The 19,635-nt window shown below is 44.5% G+C and overlaps 1 protein-coding gene across 1 annotated transcript in view; it reads left to right on the top strand.

Annotated features, from left to right (window-relative positions):
- Positions 1–19,635, top strand: part of ccser1 (coiled-coil serine-rich protein 1) — a 1,189,706-nt gene that overhangs the window by 704,860 nt on the left and 465,211 nt on the right. Inside the window, exon 8 of the mRNA XM_078570902.1 lies at positions 2,892–2,972. Coding sequence (XP_078427028.1) covers positions 2,892–2,972 — 81 coding nt within the window. The remainder of the gene's footprint in view (positions 1–2,891; positions 2,973–19,635) is intronic.

Raw genomic sequence — 19,635 nt, 5'->3', positions numbered from 1 at the left:
TATGTAAATTTTACACAAAAAATGTTTCATTTTTGTTAGATTGTCACATTCTGGAAGATAATATTGCAAATAATAAGAACTCTAGTAGTTTACTTTGATCACCTGTGATCTTTCAAAGTCTTTGGCAATGGCATATCGCTAGTGTAACCACACTGCTTTGTTCCCTCTCTATTGTTAACCTGCATTCAGCAAGCACACCACACTCTCCTGTTTGAGGCTTTGCTCAGTGTAGGGCCATTATTTTACCATCTAATCTATGTTAGTTTGCAGCTGCATCTACACTGCAATGTGTTTTAAATGAGTTCATGTAGAAATGATAGATATTTCCAAGTACCATCAGGGAAATGGTGCTTAATATCTAAGATCATCTCCAGCGCACTCATGTACTTGAAAAGTTTAGGTAGATTTTGTTCAGAACATGTAAGTGCTAATGGAGTAATGATTTCACTTTTAGTAATGATAAAATGTTGCAGATAATGATGTACTTTATCCAACCCTGGGAGCACTCGCAGAATGCAAACACGCATCTTAGTACAGTTTCCATTAAATCCAGAGCAAATAATGTTGCAATCAATGTTCTCATCCCTCCCAAACAGTTTTCCTCAGCTACCCACAGACATTACTTACAGAGATAGAAAGAGGGATTTTAACCCTGCTTGCCTGTCAGAAATTGGGCTGGTGGGCAGTTAAAATCCCCCATGGGACGCAACCCCATTGAGGTCCCAATCCCTTTGTGCAGGTCCCAACTTGAACCTGCTCTATTGAGTGGGTGAGAGGGTCATCCGTCAGGTCCCCCTTCACACACCCAGACAGAAAAAAACAGTAAAAACTGGGAAATAAGAATATTGGTCCGAACTGGTCTTGTACACCTTAAAATGGAACACCAGTCAAAACTGGGAAATAAGAGTACTGGTCCGAACTGTTTTTTCTTTCTGGGTATGCAGATTGTGCTTTGATGACCACTGCTATTTAAACTAGAGGGCTATGCGAAAGGTCAGACTAGCAGGGAGAAGTCAGGATTAGAGACCAGATAAGGCTGTATAACCCTTTCTTTTTACTTTCTTTGCTGGGCCTTTTTAAAAATTCTTTCATGGGATGTGGGCGTCACTGGCAAGGCCCATCCCTAATTGCCCTTGAACTAAATGGCCGCCTAGGCCATTTCAGAAGGCCGTTAATAGTCAACCACATTGCTGCAGATCTGCAGTCACATAAGTAGGCCAGACCAGGCCAGGTAAGGACGGCAGATTTCCTTCCCTAAAGGGCATTAGTGAACCAGATGGGTTTTTACGACAATCGATGATAGTTTCGTGGTCACCATTACTGAGACTAGTTCTCTTTTATTTTCATTAACTGAATTTAAATTCCACCAGCATGGTGGTATTTGTACCCATACCCCCAGGGCATTAGCCTGGGACAAATTACTAATCCAAAGATATTACCACTATGTTACTTTATATGTGCCTGGAGGCACATCACCGTTTATCCAGGCCCCAAAAGGAAAGTTCAGGCACCGGGTTCCAGCATCCTTCCTCCTATTGCCCTGATCGTGATGCCCCCCTGAATCCCCTCCCACGAGCGCGAGGACCCATTCCTTAATCGGCCGGTGACACTCATGCTTCTGCCCGCTGGCGAGTTTCCAGCTGGGGCTGAGGGGGGACCCATTCAAATCAGGTTCAGAATTTTAAGTCTCCCGGGCCTTTTCTGCTGAGGCTGCAAGGGTTTGCTGCCTGCATCTCCCTCCCCTGCCCTCACTCAACACCACCATATGATCCCTACCCTAAGGCCAGAATCTTCCTGAGTCCCGACACCACCCTGCGTCATTCCGACCACCAGCTCGGCGGGTGCACACCGGAGTCGGCTGTACGCCCGCCGAACTGTCAAAGGCCTATTAAGGCCATTAATTAATTAATGAAAGTGATTGTCAGGGCTGCCCGTCCAACCTTAAGGTTGGCGGGGGGCAGGCAAAGAGCCCAAGAGGTCTTCGCTTTTTTCATGAAACCTTATCCACGGGCGGGATGAGGTTTCGTGAAGGGTTTATTAATTAAATAAAATGTCTTTTGAAAATTCATAAACATGCCCCTTTCAATGTCACATGAGGGGACATGTCTGAGTAATTTTATTTTTTCCTTTTTTCAATGTTTTATTATTAAATTAATCTCCCTGAGGCAGCTCTGTGCCTCGGGGAGATTTCTGGGCTCTTTTGTGCGCAAGCGCGAAAGAGCGCAGGCCCCGACTCTCCATCCTCCCCCCCCCCGGCCCGCACAGGTAGCGTTGAACGCTTCCGGGTGCGCATCACGCTGGGTGGGCCTTGATTGGCCCACCCATGTAAAATGGCGGCGTGCAGCCAGTCACGAGCGGCGATCAGCTCCGTACCTGCTCCCAACCGGCCTACCTGACGGGGAGAAAATTCTTCCCCAAGTTACAATCAGAACTATCTGTTTCATTTTAAGACGATCTTGGCCCTAAGCCCTAGAATTCCTTCTCTAACTCTCTCCAACTCCCCCTCTCTTTCTTTCTTTAGGACGCCACATAAAACCTACCAGCCTGGCCATCCCTTACATCGCTCAGTGCTTAACTTTGTTTCGTAATCCTCATGTGAAGCACCGGGTGTTTAAATGTGTTTAAAGGCTCTATATAAATGTAAGTAGTTGACCTCAAATCAAGACAATAGTGAGTGAATGTTTACCGACAGGAACCTCTTGGTTTTGCGTTGCAGAAAGAGGCCATACTGGTTTGCTTTATTTTCCAGGAAGGTTCAGTCAGGCAATGTCTATCTGGACACCAGCCATCCATTTTCTTGCCTTCAGACCCTGTGTGATAATTCAGGCTGCATTTAATCTTCATAGTTGCATCAATTCTAAATGTTGTCTCTCTTTTCCTTCCTTTCTTAGGATCCAAAAGATGAAAGCTCACTTCTTAGGCTCCAGTTGAAGGAGAAAGATGAACTGATTTCCCAACTGCGTGACGAACTTGTAAGTGGAAGTTGCGGGGTTTCTTTGAAACACTTGCTCCTTCTGGCAAGATAATTAGTAGAGGATTATGTCCACACCAGTTAACATGGGTGCCTGTAAGCCTGCTGGATCGAATAATGTATTAACCATGAATATAGATTCCATTTCTTTGGTACCCCTGAACCTTGAACACATGGGCCAAACTGGGCTGTTTATTTTGTAGATTTTTTTTTACAGTGCTTGTCTGACAGTAGAACGAAAAGCAATTATCCACTTGGGCTAAAACAATAACAAACTGCTTTCTTTGTGTCTTTCCCTCAGAAGGGCATTGACCCCCGATGGGATGCAGTTCCACAACTCTCTGGTAATAAGCCTGCAGGCCATTCCTCACAAGGGACCAGGTGTGGTGAACAGTTGGCAAGCTGTTAACCAAGAGAGGTATCACTGCTTAGCCAGTGAGGCCCTGACACGAAGCCCACTTTCAACAGGATTTTTACCATTAGGAATCACTTGATAACCATCAGAAATGTGAATCCTAGCTGATTCTTTGCCCACTCCTTCTCAGATCCTCCTGGAATGCTTGCCAATTGTAGCAAAACCAACCTGGATCGCAACCATCTTTAAAGTCTGCTTAAACCCTGACCAGGTCGAGAGTTAGGATCAGCCCGCAACTGCATATGGAATGATGTAGCACAGAACGAGCTCATTCAGCCCATCCCCTCTGGGTCAATGCCTTTCTTTCTGATTGCTTTCCATCTGTCTTTGACTTATTTATTACATTGTTCCATTGTTTAGCAATGCAGTCGCACCATATCACTCATTGCTAGATGGCTTGCAATGCTACCTATGAATGCAGCGGCTTTGCATTTTACGAGGAGACTTTGCCCCATTTCTCTTACAAACATTGCTGCTTAACCTTCCACTCAGGTTTTTGTCTGGAGTTTAATTTCTTGTGTTTTGAGTTTTAAATTCGTAATCATCTGCTGGAAACCACAAGGTGCACGATTTTGTGTTTGGGGTCAGGTGCAGTTGGACGATAGTCCACAGTACAAGTTATGAGCATAATTCAATCGCAGCCACTTACAGTTGTATGGTCTCCAGGCGTAATTGACAAGGAAATGACCCAGTCATCTCCATTCTGGCCAGAACTTGTGAAGTCACCAGGTGCAGCCTTCAGTAATTCCTGTACTCATTTACTGGCCCTCTCCACTAATCCTTGCTGATAAAGCTGCTTGGATCAGATTTATTGCGCAGCAATTATATTGGGCCAAAGAACATTCTGAATCCTAAAAGTTTATTGTGCACCTCATCTTCACGACAGCACATTTGCTTCTAAGTCAGAACATTGTGGATTCCAGCCTCTGCAGAAACATATATAATTCAGGCTGGCACCTGTAATACTGAGGGAGCGCTGCACTGTTGGAGGTGTCACCTTTTGCATCAGATGTCAAAACGAGGCCCCGTCTGAGCTCTTGGGTTAGGGTTTGCACAATGCTACTTGACAAGGGGTTCGACTCACATTGCTAAAACAGGTTTTGTGGTCATTTAACCCATTGCTCTTATGGAACCTTGCTGTGTGCAAATTAGCTGCCATATTTCCATACGCTGTGTCAGTGATGGCACTTGAAGAGTATCTCGTTGTCTTTGAAGCACTTTGAGAGGTCCTCAGGATTTGAAAGGCGGTGTATGAAGGCAGGATCCCCTTCTTCTGCCCCCAGAGCTTGTGTACCACACCCACTGATTGATCAACTGTGAGCCGTAGCTCCTGATTGGAATTGTTTTAGGAATTTGGGAGTATGGAGTTGAATTTCAAGGCTCCGAATTGTGAAATAAATGGATGGGCCACAAGACCAACTAAACTTACAATACGGGTATCATTCAAGTACAAGATCGCCACCTTTAGAAGCCCCCTTTCTGGTGTACAGTGAACATTGATAAAGACAGAAACATATTTAAATTTTACTGCCACATTTATTGTAATAGCAAGATAAGCATGGCATGAAAACTTGAATTTCACAGCTATAAAATCATTCAGTGACACGATTAATATGTCAGTTTATGCACACAAAAGTGTAGCCATCTGTAGATTGTAAATCAGATGTAGGAGTAAGTTGTATTTTATTTCATTTCTGCAGTCCTTAAAGAAAGAAACATCTCGAGAAATATGTCCATGCCACCTCAGACACATCTGTCTTGTGCATAATGATTTTTGCCTTGGCCAACACGAGTCACGTTTTAAATCCATTTTGCACTGTAATGCACTATGATTTCACCAACCGGCAATCTGGCAGATAACCAGGTCACTGTATAATGTGCGCTGGTTGGAGAGTAAGACGAGGTAAAAACCATTGATGGCTGTTTCAGGACAAGCTTTGCGTCAATACATAAAGGAGGAACTTGCATTTCTATAGCATCTTTCCTGACAGGCTGCTCCAAAGTTCCTCACAGACAATGAAGTACGGTAGATGTCGCTGTACGGGTCGACCTTTGAAGCCCTGGAAAATCCCTCCACAAATGGGTATCAACTATTCTGCCGATTATAAAAGTGAACCGTGGGCGTGGGTGTGGATGATCACCATCTTTGTCATTCGCCACGTGGGCACTGCTCTTTGTGGGTGTGTCTTAAACTCCTGTGCATGTTTGCAACGCAGCCCATATTGTCTGCTTGATCCTTTGCACTCAGTTATAAGATACCAGTAGGTGAAACATCCATTTGTTGGAAAGTTGAGGATGACAACTGATGTGAATATATCATGTCGTGTCTGAAAAAGGGGGGATGGGTTGACTTATTTGCCGAGTATATGCAAAAGCATGATTTTTGGGACCATACAAATGGGGCAGCCTTATCCACCTCTATCTATGGTATTTATTGGAATATGTATTGTAGTTGCTATTGTAATATAGGAAGTGTGGGAGCCAATTTATGCACAGCCAGGTCACACAAGCATTAAGTACGGAGCCAGGGAGAAGGTGAGGAGCCAAGGAACAGGGGTTGAGGGGGAAAGAGGGAGCAATGTAGGAAAATCTCTGGTAGGAAGGATTAAAGTCAAAAATGATGATGGAACAAAGCAAAAAGGGCGTGATAATGGGACAAGTGAAGAAGTAAAATATGGGCCTGGGGGAGGTGTAAATGGTTACAGCAGAATAGCACAGGAGGAGGAAGGCAGGGAAAATCTGGTCATGGAGAGGAGGCACAGATCAGGCTCTGCTATTTCCTTCAACTTCAGTGTGAGGTGATTCACAACGAATCAACATTGTCTTCACTGGGAAGAAACATTAGGAGGAGTTTAAATTGGCTGCTGAGTTTTCTGTTTGCACTTACAACTAACTCCAAATTAGCTCCCGATGTATTCATCTTTAAGTGCTATTTGTCTTGAAATCTTATTGCTATTATGTATCACTGTCTCACAACGGTACACAGATAGGAGTCAACCAGTGATACCCCTCAAACGTGTCCCTCATTTTTAGTTCAATCATGGCTGATCTATACCTTAACTCCATTTACTCACCTAGGTTCTATATTCTAAACTCTTACCTATCAAAAATCTATGGAGCTCAGATTTGAATTTTTCAATTAACCCCCAGCCTCAACTGCCTTTTGAGGTGGAGTTCCAGGTTTCCACTTTGTCTGAAGATAGACTTAATAAGCACTGGGTGAAGGTGCAGCCAAGTGTTGCAAAGCCATCTTACATCAGTACAACCTAAACAATCCACATCAGAGCAGATCATACCACCTTAGAAATTAACAAGTAAGTCAGTATTGATGACCATGCTTACCTTGAGATTAACTGGGTTGGATACTGGACCAAGTGCTAGTGATCCAGTTGCCAATTTCTTGTTTTCGTTTTCCCTCTCTGAACCAATTTCAATTTGGATCGTTTTTCTCCTTTTATTTCCCTGTATTTTGTTGGTACTTATTTAAATATCACCATATTGCTCACGTTCAGCTGATCTGTTGTGATTCTCCCTTCAATGATGTGGGAATGCCCATTGGCATTGCCCAGTCTCTTGCATTTCCACCACCCAGTCTAACTAATTATGTGATTTCGAAGAAAAAATTGCATGGGCTGGATTTTACGCCCCCCCCCCCCCCCCATCTGCCTCCCCCCTCCCCTCTTGGGTATGTGTTCATAAGGGGTGCCCAGCCCACCATCTTTCCACCCACCCCCGAGCTGTCCCCCATGATATAGTAGGTAGGTGGGCACTGAAATTGGCAGCCCGCCCGCCATATTTAAGTAAATAATTAAAGGCCAGTTGAGCTTGTTACCAAGCAAATTGACTGGGACACCACGCTGCCCATGTTGTAACATGGTTGGTGAGGGCAAGTGGGCTGGAGTGGTGGAGTGGGCAGTCCATTCTTTGAGGCAAAGTTGATGAAAGCAGGAGTGGGGGGAGGGGGGGATTGGTGGCATATTCTGAGGGTGGCCTGTGCGCATTGGGGACACATACCCATTTATGTCACCCCGCGCCCCCTCCTTTGTTCTTCACTGTCTGCCCTCCAAAACCTGGCCTCCCACCCACCTCTCCCCAACCCACCCCCGGCCCCGCTGGATTCTTAGATCGCTCCCCGTCCTAAGAGCCCAGGACTTACCTGTCTCCGGCAGCCAACGCTCTTCTTTCTGCTCTTCATCCCGGCAGCGCACGCTACTGAGCTCTGACGCTGTCGGGGCTGTCAGAGCTGCCGGCCAGTCAGATTAACCGGCAGCCTTTGAGGGTGGGACCTCCTATCCACTGAGGGCGGAAGTCCCACTGTGAGCTGGTTTAGCTGGTCCCAGCACATTTTGGCTGCGGGGTTGGCTTGTTCCTGGTGCGTCGATTGCCAGCCTTCTGGGGGCATGAGCAGTTGGTCACTTCACCCCCACCGCCCCCTGCCCGCCCATTGTTAAATCCAGCCCCATGTCTGATGGCTGTAACATTCTCTTCATGTTGCTAGGGGTGTGAAAGGCAGACATTTGCAAGAAGCAGAAAACACTTTTTACTCACTCCATTAGAGACTGGAGGAAAATATGCTCCTTAATATTTTTATTCTGTAAATTGTTTCAAGCAGACCACTGCGGTGAAGTAGATTTAGAGCCACGTCAAACAACATTGGATTAATTGGCATCCACACAACCCTGAGACAAACTGGAGGCAAACCACAGGGAGATATACAGAAAGAAACTGCTAAACCCTTCTTTCATACTTGTTTATGAAATAAATTTGATCTAATCTTTTCTTACTCTTTTTTTAACCATTTGTTATAAACTGTGTATAGTATGAAGATCTGTGGGGTGTGGCTTATATATCTTACCTCTGGTGCCAATGATAACTAGGCCATCTCAGTTCTGGGACTGAAGTCATTTGCTGTATGTCTTAAAATGGATTTTCTATATATTCTGCATCCCAGGAGAAAGCTGGCTACAAATGTTAGTCGAAGTTGGAGCTCGTAATTGGGTCTCCTAGTTTAGAGTTTAATCCAATAGTTTATTTTTGCGAAGTTGACAACAAAGCTTTACAGAAATTGGGTTGGGGAGGAGCAAGAACGCAGTTGCTGTGACCAGCGAAAGCACATTTCTCTGATCATGGAAAGTAGACGAATACTAGGTTGCGTACCAGCAAGTGTATTGCAGAAAGGTCTACATGATAAAGTTGCATATTGGAAAAGATATAGGTGCCATTTCATGTGCAGAACTGCCCATGACCTTTGGCAGGGTTTCAGTAACATCTGAATCACGTTAACTGGGGCAGGGTGACCAAATTGGAAATTTTACGGGACTTTTTTGAAAGAATTGTTAACCGTGTTTCTGAACAATTGTAGAGGGAGGTGATAAAGTTCAGACGTGCACAGAATCCGAGGCAGATAATAGAACCATACTCAAACTTCCGGAAGGTTAAAGTGAGGGGACAAGACTTGCATTTTCTCTGAGTAAACAGAATAAGGAATAATTAATCCATTTCTCCCTTCCATTTGAGATCACTGCCCTATTTCCTTTGAGAGGTGGCATAATGTTGCAACTAAACACTTAGCGATGACTTTCCGAGAGATGAGCTTGTAAGTTCCTCTTACATTCCTACTTATGCTTTGAAAAGTTTACAAATAATGGACAATTCATTGACATGTTAAACTGTCAGGTATCCTTCCTGCAAATTAAGTACAGCTACTTAAGACATAACTTATCTCGATGGCTATTACATTGAGCGCCTGCTGCAATTGTCAAAATTATATCCTGAAGTTTGGCATCTATTTCCTTTTATCTCACTCCAGGGTTGAAAGAAAACAGTCGCTCTTTCCCAGTCTGTGCTAATCCATAATCCAGAAACACTGGGGATAATTTAAACTCATGGCAATTGTATAAAATAGGTGATATGGCATCAGCCAAATGTCATATGTCGTTATTCACCAAAACAGTAGAAAGGAAAATTGGTAAGAGTGATGCACGGCTGATCTCGAGATCACCTATTCAATACCACTGCAAAAGCTTTCAAATTATCCTTTCTGTTCCCCACTGATCTTCTCTCTGTGGAGGCTTGTTTGCTGTTCTCTTTCCATCTTGCGATTATTGAGGCCCAGATTTTCGCTCCCAGGTCAGGTGCGCGGACTTGGGACATTTCCCAGCAACGCAAACCCGACCCGGCTCAAAAGAGGCCCGGAAGTTGGGATTTTCAGTCCGGGGTGTGGGGGAGGGCTGGATTAGAATTTGGACCCAAAGGACTCGGAACGAGTGCAGAGGCTGCTGGGTGCAGAGGCCTGCCTCTGTGCACCGGCACTATCTGAAAGCTTGAAAAGAAAAACAATATTACAAAAACATCCCTCCAACCCTCACTGCCTCAAACACTCTCCATGCCCCATCCATGCCACCTCATGCCCCTGCACCTACCTCCATGGACCCCCATAGGCTCCATGCCAATCTATGCCCCGTACCTATAGCAAGCAATTTATTTTTGTAACACTCATGACATTTTTTAAAAAAAATATTAAAGGGCAGATCTTTTAAATGCCTTGACAGCTTGACAGTTCGCTTTGACAATTGCTTTTGACAGGTCCTTTTGACAATCTTGACAGGTCCTCTTGACAGTTCTGACAGGTCCTCTCAACAAATCCTCTTGACAATCTTGACAGATCCTCTCGATAGTTCTGACAGGTCCTCTTAACAGATCCTCTTGACAATCTTGACAGATCCTCTCGACAGTTCTGACAGGTCCTCTTAACAGATCCTCTTGACAATCTTGACAGATTCTCTTGACAGTTCTGACAGCTCCCTTTGACAAATCCATTTGACAGGTGCTCATGATAATTTTAATATTTGATTTTGACAGATCTGTTGACAGTTCCAATGACCTTGACAGTAATGCATTTATGCTCTTTTTACACACATTTATGCTTAGGTTTAACAATTCCAAAGGGCACCTGACCTCCCCCAAAGATCCAAATGGGTATTTTACCTGTCCAAAGGGTTATCCTGGCTATTCATATGAATCCGTAAAGTTCAGACCTGTTCTTACCTGGTCTAATCTACACACTTCAGGTTTCACATTCCTAGACTACCAAAACCCTCCTTCAATGGAGGTAGCTGATGATTTAAATGACCAGCTACCTCTGTAAACTGCAAACCCATGAGCACCATTCCTGCCCCCGCAAAAATATGAAGTGTCATGTTCAGGGGGCGGGACTTGTGATTTCCTGGCTGGTCTGCCACTTTCACCATGATGGAGAGGCTCTCATTCATGGTGAAAATCCAGCCCTGAATTTCCTTTGGCAACATCTTCCAAAGCCGTGAACTCTACCACCTGGAAAAGCAAGTGCAGCAGATGCATGACAACACCAGCACCTGCAAATTCCATCCAAGGCACACACCATCCCGACTTGGAATCATATCACCATTGCTTTATTGTCACTGACTCAAAATCCTGGAACTCCTTCCCTAACAGCACTGTGGTTGTACCTACGCCACATGGACTATAGCGGTTCACCACATTCTTGAGGGCAATTGGGCATGGACATCAAATGCTGGCCTTACAGGCGACACCCATGTCCCATGTACAAATTTTTAAAAAGCCATTGACAAGAGCTGGCATCTTTATTCAGACTCATGAGATAGAAATGCTGGTGATTGATACCTTTTCCACCCCCATTCCGACCCCTTCTCTGCTCAGTGGCCAAAGGCACCGCTTACTTTGTGCTATATGGACCAGGATCTTTCCCTTTTCCGTGTTCACATTTCAATTGAGGTGATGGTGGACTCGTCATAAGTGTCCTTAGTGTTGCTTGAGCTAGTGAAGAGAATGATTAGCCAGTGTTCTCAGTTCGGTCGTGATTAAGTGGCTCATGGTACAAATGTGATGTGGGGGATATCTGTTTAGGATGGTGCTACTCAACTGTGCCCTCGTTTGTTAAATGGCTTGGTGTCACTCAGTCTGGACTGTCATACTCATATGCTGAATAGCATGTCATCCCTCCTTGACCATTTGAACTTATTGTGTTGTTTGACACTCTACCTTCTTCCTGCTTTCCCTTCTTCTCTGTCCCCCTCGAGGTATCACCCTCACTTTACTCCACTCCTATCTGTCCAAATGTAGCCAATACATCTCTCATAATAGATTTTTTTTCTTCCGTTCTTGCATGACCACCTTCGGAGAAGCTCAAGTTTCCATCCTCAGCCTCATCCTTTTACGTATTGCACTCGGAGCCAATATCCAATATCCATGAATGTACAGTACTGACGATATTCAGTTCTGTATTTTCATTGCTACCTTCAAATCCACTGTTACCTATGCGTGGTCACATTTTCTGACATCAAGGCCTGAATTCTTGTGCAGATGGAGAGCCTCTCCATCTTTGTTAAAATGGTGCTGGAGGCCCAAATCCTGAAGCCCCACCCTGAAGCCAGCCCCCGCCATTTTCAACGGGGTGGTGGGGGGAGGGGGGCAGGTATGGGGGTTGGTGAGTGGGAATGGGGGCGGGTCAGTCTTTTCACATCCGAAGCACACGGGGGCAGCTGCTTATGTTAAAGTGAAACTGCCTTCAGTCTGATCTGATTTTCACAAGGAGGGAGTGCAAAATATGACTTGTCCACATAAGACTTGGTAGGAGAATGTCTAAACTGACCTGAGTTCTTCGGAGAGGTAAGGTATCCTTTTGGATGTGGTCCCGGGACACCATTAGGAGAGGTAAGGTGTCCTTTGGGAGAGGACAAGTGCCCGTTGGGAGTGTTAAAAGTATGATATCAATATGTGTAAAAAGTGAATAAATGCAGTGGAACTGTCAAGGGAGCTGTCAAAGTGAGTTGCTAAAGGGAACTGTAAAACTGTGGAGCATTTAAATCTCCTGTCCCTTAAATATTTGGAAAAAACTGTCTGCAGTGTTGAAAAAAATTAGTGCATGCTATTTCACTCTCTGTTGACATAAGCCTGAGGGCTACTGTTACAGGATTAGTGCTGCATGACTAATTGCACAATCTAGCGTTATCACAGTGGGGTGGCTGTCAGTTCACAGTTTGAGTGATAGCTCCAAGAGCTTATAAAGCCTTTGAACTGGGACTATGAATACAAGTGCTGTTCTTATAAGGGATTAAAGGAAGTTAAATGAAACAATTCGATTTTTAATCAATGAGTGTTTTCTTTTAAATAGTGAATTAATCAATAGGCACTAAAGAACTTTACTTAATCTCGGCATGGGTTGTGAGGTCTGCCCATGATGACAACTGTGTGAGTGAGCAAGCGGGTGTAAGGGCAGAGGGTGGTGGATGGGGGGCATGGGTTGACAAGAGTTGGCACTACATTGGCATAGGGTCTATAAAAGGCCTTGGGGATGGTTGGAGGGGCATAGGTTGATATGGTGGGTATGAGGGGCCATTGGGATTGGGTGGCAGGGCTGTGTTGGCATGGAGGGTGTGAGGGGCCACAGGGGGTTTGTGGAGGGGCATACATTGGCATGAAGGGTATGAGGGGCCATGGGGATGGGTGGAGTGGCATAGGTTGGCATGGAGGGTATGGGGGCCATGGGTGGGTGGGGTTGGGTGGCAGGGCTGTGTTGGCATGGAGGGTATGAGGGGCCATAGGGGTGGGGGGAGGGGCATAGGTTGCATGGAGGGTATGGGGGCCATGGGCGGGTCGGTGGAGGGCATACGTTGGAGTGGAGGGTATAAGGGGTCAAGGGGTTGGGTGGCATAAGATGGCATGGACGGGGCATGAAGAGTGTGTGGAGGGGTGAGTGCTGGAGGGCTGTGTTTTGCTTAATTCTTTTGTCCCTGCTGGGACAGAACTACAAACTCTTTACAGGGGTGGTGGGCAAGACTCCCATAAAAGCTGGCCCCTTCCAGCATGAAATCCAAACTTTCGAGACACTTTTTCAAGAGTTGGGTTCGCGGAGCAGGGAATTTCCCTGACTCTGCGTAGCCGACACGAGAACGAAAGTTCAGGCCCAAGTCTTGAATGGATCAGAATTTCCTCCACTTAGAGTCGTAGAGGTCTACAGCACAGAAGAAGGCCCTTTGGCCCATCGAGTCTGCGCTGGTCAAACACATACCTAACTATTCTAATCCCATTTTCCAGCACTAGGCCCATAGCCTTGTATGCCATGGCATCGCAAGTGCACATCCAAATACTTCTCAAATGTTATGAGGGTTTCTGTCTCTGCCACCCTTTCAGGCAGAGAGTTCCAGATTCCCACCGCCCTCTGGGTGAAAAAATTCTTCCTCACATCCACTCTAAATCTCCTGCTCCTTACCTTAAACCTATGACCCCTGGTTATTGATCCCTCCACTTAGGGGAAAAGTTCCTTCCTGTCTACCCTATCTATGCCCCTCATAACTTTATACACCTCAATCATGTCCCCCCTCAATCTCCTCTGCTCCAGGGAAAATAACCCCAGTCTATCCAATCTTTCCTCATAACTAAAACTCTGCAGCCCAGGCAACATCCTGGTAAATCTCCTCTGCACTCTCCCTGGTGCATCACATCCTTCCTATAATGCAGATTCCAGAACTGCACGCAATACTCTAGCTGTGGCCTAACCAGCATTTTTATACAGTTCCAGCATAGCCTCCCTGCTCTTATATTCTATGCCTCGGCTAATAAAAGCAAATATCCCATATGCCTTCTTAACCACCTTATCTACCTGTCCCTGTACCTTAAGGGACTGGTGGACACGTACACCAAGGTCCCTCTGATCCTCGGTACTTCCCAGGGTCCTACCATTCATTGTGTTTTTCCGTACCTTGTTTGTCCTGCCCAAGTGCATCACCTCACACTTATTCAGATTAAATTCCATTTGCCACTGATCAGCCCATCTGACCAGCCTGTCTATATCCTCCTGTAATCTAAGGCTATCCTCCTCACTATTTACCACCCGACTAATTTTCATGTCATCCGCGAACTTACTGATCAACCCTCCTACATTCAAGTCTAAATCGTTTATATATACCACAAACAGCAAGGGATCCCTGTGGAACCCCACTGGACACAGGCATCCAGTCACAAATCACCCCTCGACTATCACCCTCTGCTTCCTGCCACTCAGCCAATTCTGGATCCAATTTGCCAAATTGCCTTGGATCCCATGGGCTCTTACCTTCGTTATCAGTCTCCCATGTGGGACCTTATCAAAAGCCTTGCTGAAGTCCAAGTAGACTACATCAAATGCATTGCCCTCATCGACACACCTTGTCACCTTTCGAAAAATTCAATCAAATTGGTCAGACATGACCTCCCCTTAACAAAACCATGCTGACTGTCCTTGATTAATCCCTGCCTCTCCAAGTGTAGATTAATTCTGTCCCTCAGAATTGCTTCCAATAGTTTCCCCACCACTGAGGTTAGACTGACTGGCTTGTAACTCCCTAATTAATCCCTTCCTCCCTTCTTGAATAATGGTACCACATTGGCTGTCCTCCAGTCCTCTGGCCCCTCTCCTGTGGCCAGAGAGGTATTGAAAATTATTGCCAGCGCCCCTGCTATCTCCTCCTTTGCTTTGCTCAACAGCCTGGGATACATTTCATCCATGCCTGGAGATTTATCTACTTTGAAGCCTGCCAGACCACTTAGAACCTCCTCCCTTTCTATGCTAATTTCTTTAATCATTATCACAGTCCTTCTGCCTTGAACACAGGGAAAGACAAACTATTTTACAGTCCCTGCTAAAAATGTTGTACCTTTGCCCCCTAACTCCACTCATCTTGATTGGTTTCTCACTAGGGTTGAACCAAATAATGGTTAGAATTGGCTTCCTGCTCAACCTTGAGTCAGAACTCATACCCTTCTAGTCCATTAGACTATTATTATTAAGGATGAGATTTCAGAATACTTAGAAGTGCATGGTAAAATAGGGCAAAGTCAGCATGGTTTCATCAAAGGGAGGTCATGCCTGACAAATCTGTTAGAATTCTTTGAGGAGGTATCGAGTAGGTTAGACAGAGGAGAGCCAATGGATGTTATCTACTTGGACTTCCAGAAGGCCTTTGACAAGGTGCCGCACAGGAGGCTGCTCAGTAATATAAGAGCCCATGGTGTTAGAGGCAAGGTACTAGCATGGATTGAAGATTGGCTGTCTGGCAGGAGGCAGAGAGTGGGGATAAGGGGGTCCTTCTCAGGATGGCGGCCGGTGACTAGTGGAGTTCCGCAGGGGTCAGTGTTGGAACTTTTCACTTTATACATTGATGAAGGAACTGAGGGCATCCTGGCTAAGTTTGCAGATGATACAAAGATTGGTGGAGGGACAGGTAGTATTGAGGAGGCGGGGAGGCTGCAGAAGGATTTGGACAGGTTAGGAGAATGGGCAAAGAAGTGGCAGATGGAATACAATGTGGGGAAGTGTGAGGTCATGCACTTTGGTAGGAAGAATAGAGGCATAGACTATTTTCTAAATGGGGAGAGAATTCAGAAATCTGGAGTGCAAAGGGTCTTGGGAGTCGTAGTCCAGGATTCTCTTAAGGTTAGCTTGCAGGTTGAGTCAGTAGTTGGGAAGGCAAATGCAATGTTGGCATTTATTTCGAGAGGACTAGAATATAAAAGCAGGGATGTGCTGCTGAGGCTTTATAAGGCTCTGGTCAGACCACATTTAGAATATTGTGAGCAATTTTGGGCCCCATATCTCAGGAAGGATGTTCTGGCACTGGAGAGGGTCCGGAGGAGGTTCACGAGAACAATCCCAGGAATGAAAGGCTTAACATATGAGGAACGTTTGAGAACTCTGGGTCTATACTCGATGGAGTTTAGAAGGAAGAGGGGGGATCTGATTGAAACTTACAGAATACTGAAAGGCCTGGATAGAGTGGACGTGGGGAAGATGTTTCCACTAGTAGGAGAGACTAGGACCTGAGCGCACAGCCTCAGAATAAAGGGAAGACCTTTTAGAACAGAGATGAGGAGAAACTTCTTTAGCCAGAGAATGGTGAATCTATGGAATTCATTGCCACAGAAGGCTGTGGAGGCCAGGTCACTGAGTGTATTTAAAACCGAGAGAGATAGGTTCTTGATTGGTAAGGGGATCAAAGGTTACGGGGAGAAGGCGGGAGAATGGGTTTGAGAAACTTATCAGCCATGATTGAATGGCGGAGCAGACTCAATGGGCTGAATGGCCTAATTTCTGCTCCTCTGTCTTATGGTCTTATGGTCTAACTACCAAGGCTGCTTAACTGTACCCCTGCAATAATATTTGCCCTCACTGCTACTTCTTATTAAGGAACTGCAGAAAACTAAGGCAAGGTGACTCAACTTGTTAACTGCCCCTTCCTTCAGTGAAAACATCTTGTCCTAGCCCTCGACATGATTCCCAGAACACCTGGCCAAGAGCAAAAACTCATTTGAAGGGAATCATGGGGGAACTGACAAAAGATAAAATTAGATTGCAATTGTTCCACAGTGCCAATTATACAGAATTTCCCAGCAGTGAAGAAAATTATCTTCTGCAAAAACATTTCCCAAAATAAGAAGAAAACGTACTGCTTTATGAAAGAAATGACATGTGCTTAATTTGTCTTTCAGATGTGTTACTGATGTTTATTCAACTTGAGCTGTATTTTCATAATTATGTAATGATTTTTGTCCCAAAATAAGAAATGTGACTTCCCATTTCTATCAGTGACAATTATCACGCAGTTTACACAATAGGAAGGGTTTTAGCTTTGGATGAAATCAATAATCCTGACAGAAATTGTGCCCAAAACGATGTTAGTTTTGAGAAGTGTCATGGACAAAATTTACATGTTCTATTTTTTTTACTGCTGGTGCCCAATACATTTGTATGTAAGGGGTGTGCATTTTCTTACCCTCAGAGTGATTGCCCTAACTAATAAGTCCAGCAGCAAGCTTTTTGCACGTTTTAAATTTTAAAAAGTTATTTATTATCACACATTTATCCCACATGGTTAAAAAAATGCAACATCTCCCTCACCCATCTCAAACACACTATCACGCACGTAAGATTAGCAGCATTGGCACTGACCACTTCTGCCATCACCTTTACTTGAGATGAAGATAAAACAATGCAATTACAATTTGTTTGTCTTAATCTCTATCACGCCAGGCCTTTAGTTTCTTAGATGAGTTGATGTTTTAGCTAGAGCAAAGGTTTTGTAAAACCAAAGATTCTCAGTAAACTGTGAAGTTTCTTGTAGTTGAATTTCCAGGAGGCTGGTTTTCATGTGAACTTGATGTTGCAACAAGTTGGGGGAGTCCTTCTCCCACTTTCAAGGTATTGCTGTTTATTACCTTGGCTGCATAGATGACTTGTAGCTGGCTCGATGGCTTTCTGATGGACTCTGTCTGCAGAAGAGCTTCCTGCTTTTATTTTAAAAGCAGACTCTTTTAAAAGCAGAGCTTCTTCGCCATGTCACCTGTACAAGTTCAAAGTCATTTTTTCTAAAAAGAGGCGTTGTGTTGACTGCACATCCTGTTTTGTTGTTTGACACCTTGAAATTCACCCAGTCTAGTTTAGATGAGGGACAATCATAATGCAATAGAAGGTCGATGAGATCCATTCAAATTTGTCTGACACACATTGAGTTTTGATTTCCCTTTTGTCCATGGTGAAACAGAAGGATGAAATGGCTGGAATGATGTAGATCTTTTGTTGATGGCAATCCATCCTTAAACAAAGGGATGTGCAAATTCCCTGGATCACTGTGAATGCCCAGAATTAATTAGGTCTTTACTTGAGGCTGAGGACTGTTTGGAGTTCAAAATGCCAAAGGTAACACGATTTGCAGCCACCATTTTAATAGTCTGTTTGTGTTCAAATTTTTAACATATTGTCTGAAAGTTCATAATATACTGGAACATGACAGCAGTTTTTTTCCTTCAGTTTCTGTGCACATCATCAAATGTAAAATCTGCTTTGAGCCAGCACAATTGAGCAGCAGTTTAGAACTTAAATTTTCAAAAATGTTTTCTTTCAAATATATCCGTTGGTATATTTCAGACTACTAACTTAGGGCAGTTTGATTATCACAGCTGAAAACTTTTTTTTCCACAAAAAATAAGCATTTGAATGAATCTAGGCCAGCACCTGCAAGTAACCTGATTTTTAAAAAAAGAAAATGGCTTAGAAAATTTAGAGAGCTATTTTCTAGTATTTTTTAATTGTTTCATGGGATATGAGCATCACTGGGACGGCCAGCATTTGTTGCCCATATGCCTAATTGCCCTTGAGAAGGTGGTGGTGAACCGATTTTTTTGAACCGCTGCAGTCCATGTGGTGTAGGTACACCCACAGTGCTGTTAGGGAGGGAGTTCCAGGATTTTGACCCAGCGACAGTGAAGGAGTGAAGGTGATTTATTTCGAAGTCAGGATGGTATGTGACTCAGAGGGGAATGTGCAGGTGGTGGCTTTCCCATGCGTCTGCTGCCCTTGTTCTCCTAGGCTTTAGAGTTGGGATTGCTTTACTTTCATCAAGACTGGCATAGACTCATTGGGCCGAATAGCATTTTTCTGGCCTGATTTTTTTCAGGCAGTGGGCGGGCTCGGCGGGAGTGGTTGCGGACCCGATCGCCGCCCGTGATTGGCTCGGGGAGATTGAATCGCTATTGTAATTGATGAATAAATGGTTTAAAATTTTATTTAAACATGTCCCCTCATGTGACTGTGTCACATGAGTTGGGACATGTTTTTACATTTAGGAAAATGTTTTTACTTAATTAATAAAAGTATTAGGAAACCTCATCCCTTAAGGTTGGACGGGCAGTGTTAATTACATTAATCACTTCCTTAATGGCATTAATAGGCCATTTACATATCGACGGGTGCACAGCCAGCTCCTGCGCGTGCCCACTGAACGAAACATCGCAAGGCAGCGCAATGACGTCAGGACGCACGCCTGGCGCCATTTTACCCGCCCCCGCACACTGACTGAAAAATCCTGCCCTCTGTGTCGTAAGGACTCTATGATAAAACATGAGCAAGCAGCAAACCCAGTTTGATCTGACATTAGGAGATATTTATACTTATATGTCTCCAATCTTTCTTTTTGTTCATCATATAGCTCTTGAATAGACTGAACCATGTGGATGTGTCACGAAGTTTAATTGCTTTGACCCGTTCACAAAGCTAAGTCATCTCACGGTATCTTACAAAATCTAACTTCTTGAGGTTCCTGTCATCAAATAGGGAATCCGTTTGTAGGATGCGTTTGGACTTGTTAAATTTTATCAACAAGAAATCCTTTAGGAGACGATTAAAACGGATTCTCACGTACAGGATTGTGTTTTCTGC

Source organism: Cetorhinus maximus, chromosome 1 (genome assembly GCF_964194155.1).
Source record: "Cetorhinus maximus chromosome 1, sCetMax3.hap1.1, whole genome shotgun sequence".
In the NCBI taxonomy this organism is placed as follows: domain Eukaryota; kingdom Metazoa; phylum Chordata; class Chondrichthyes; order Lamniformes; family Cetorhinidae; genus Cetorhinus; species Cetorhinus maximus.
This window is presented reverse-complemented; position numbering and strand designations above follow the sequence as displayed.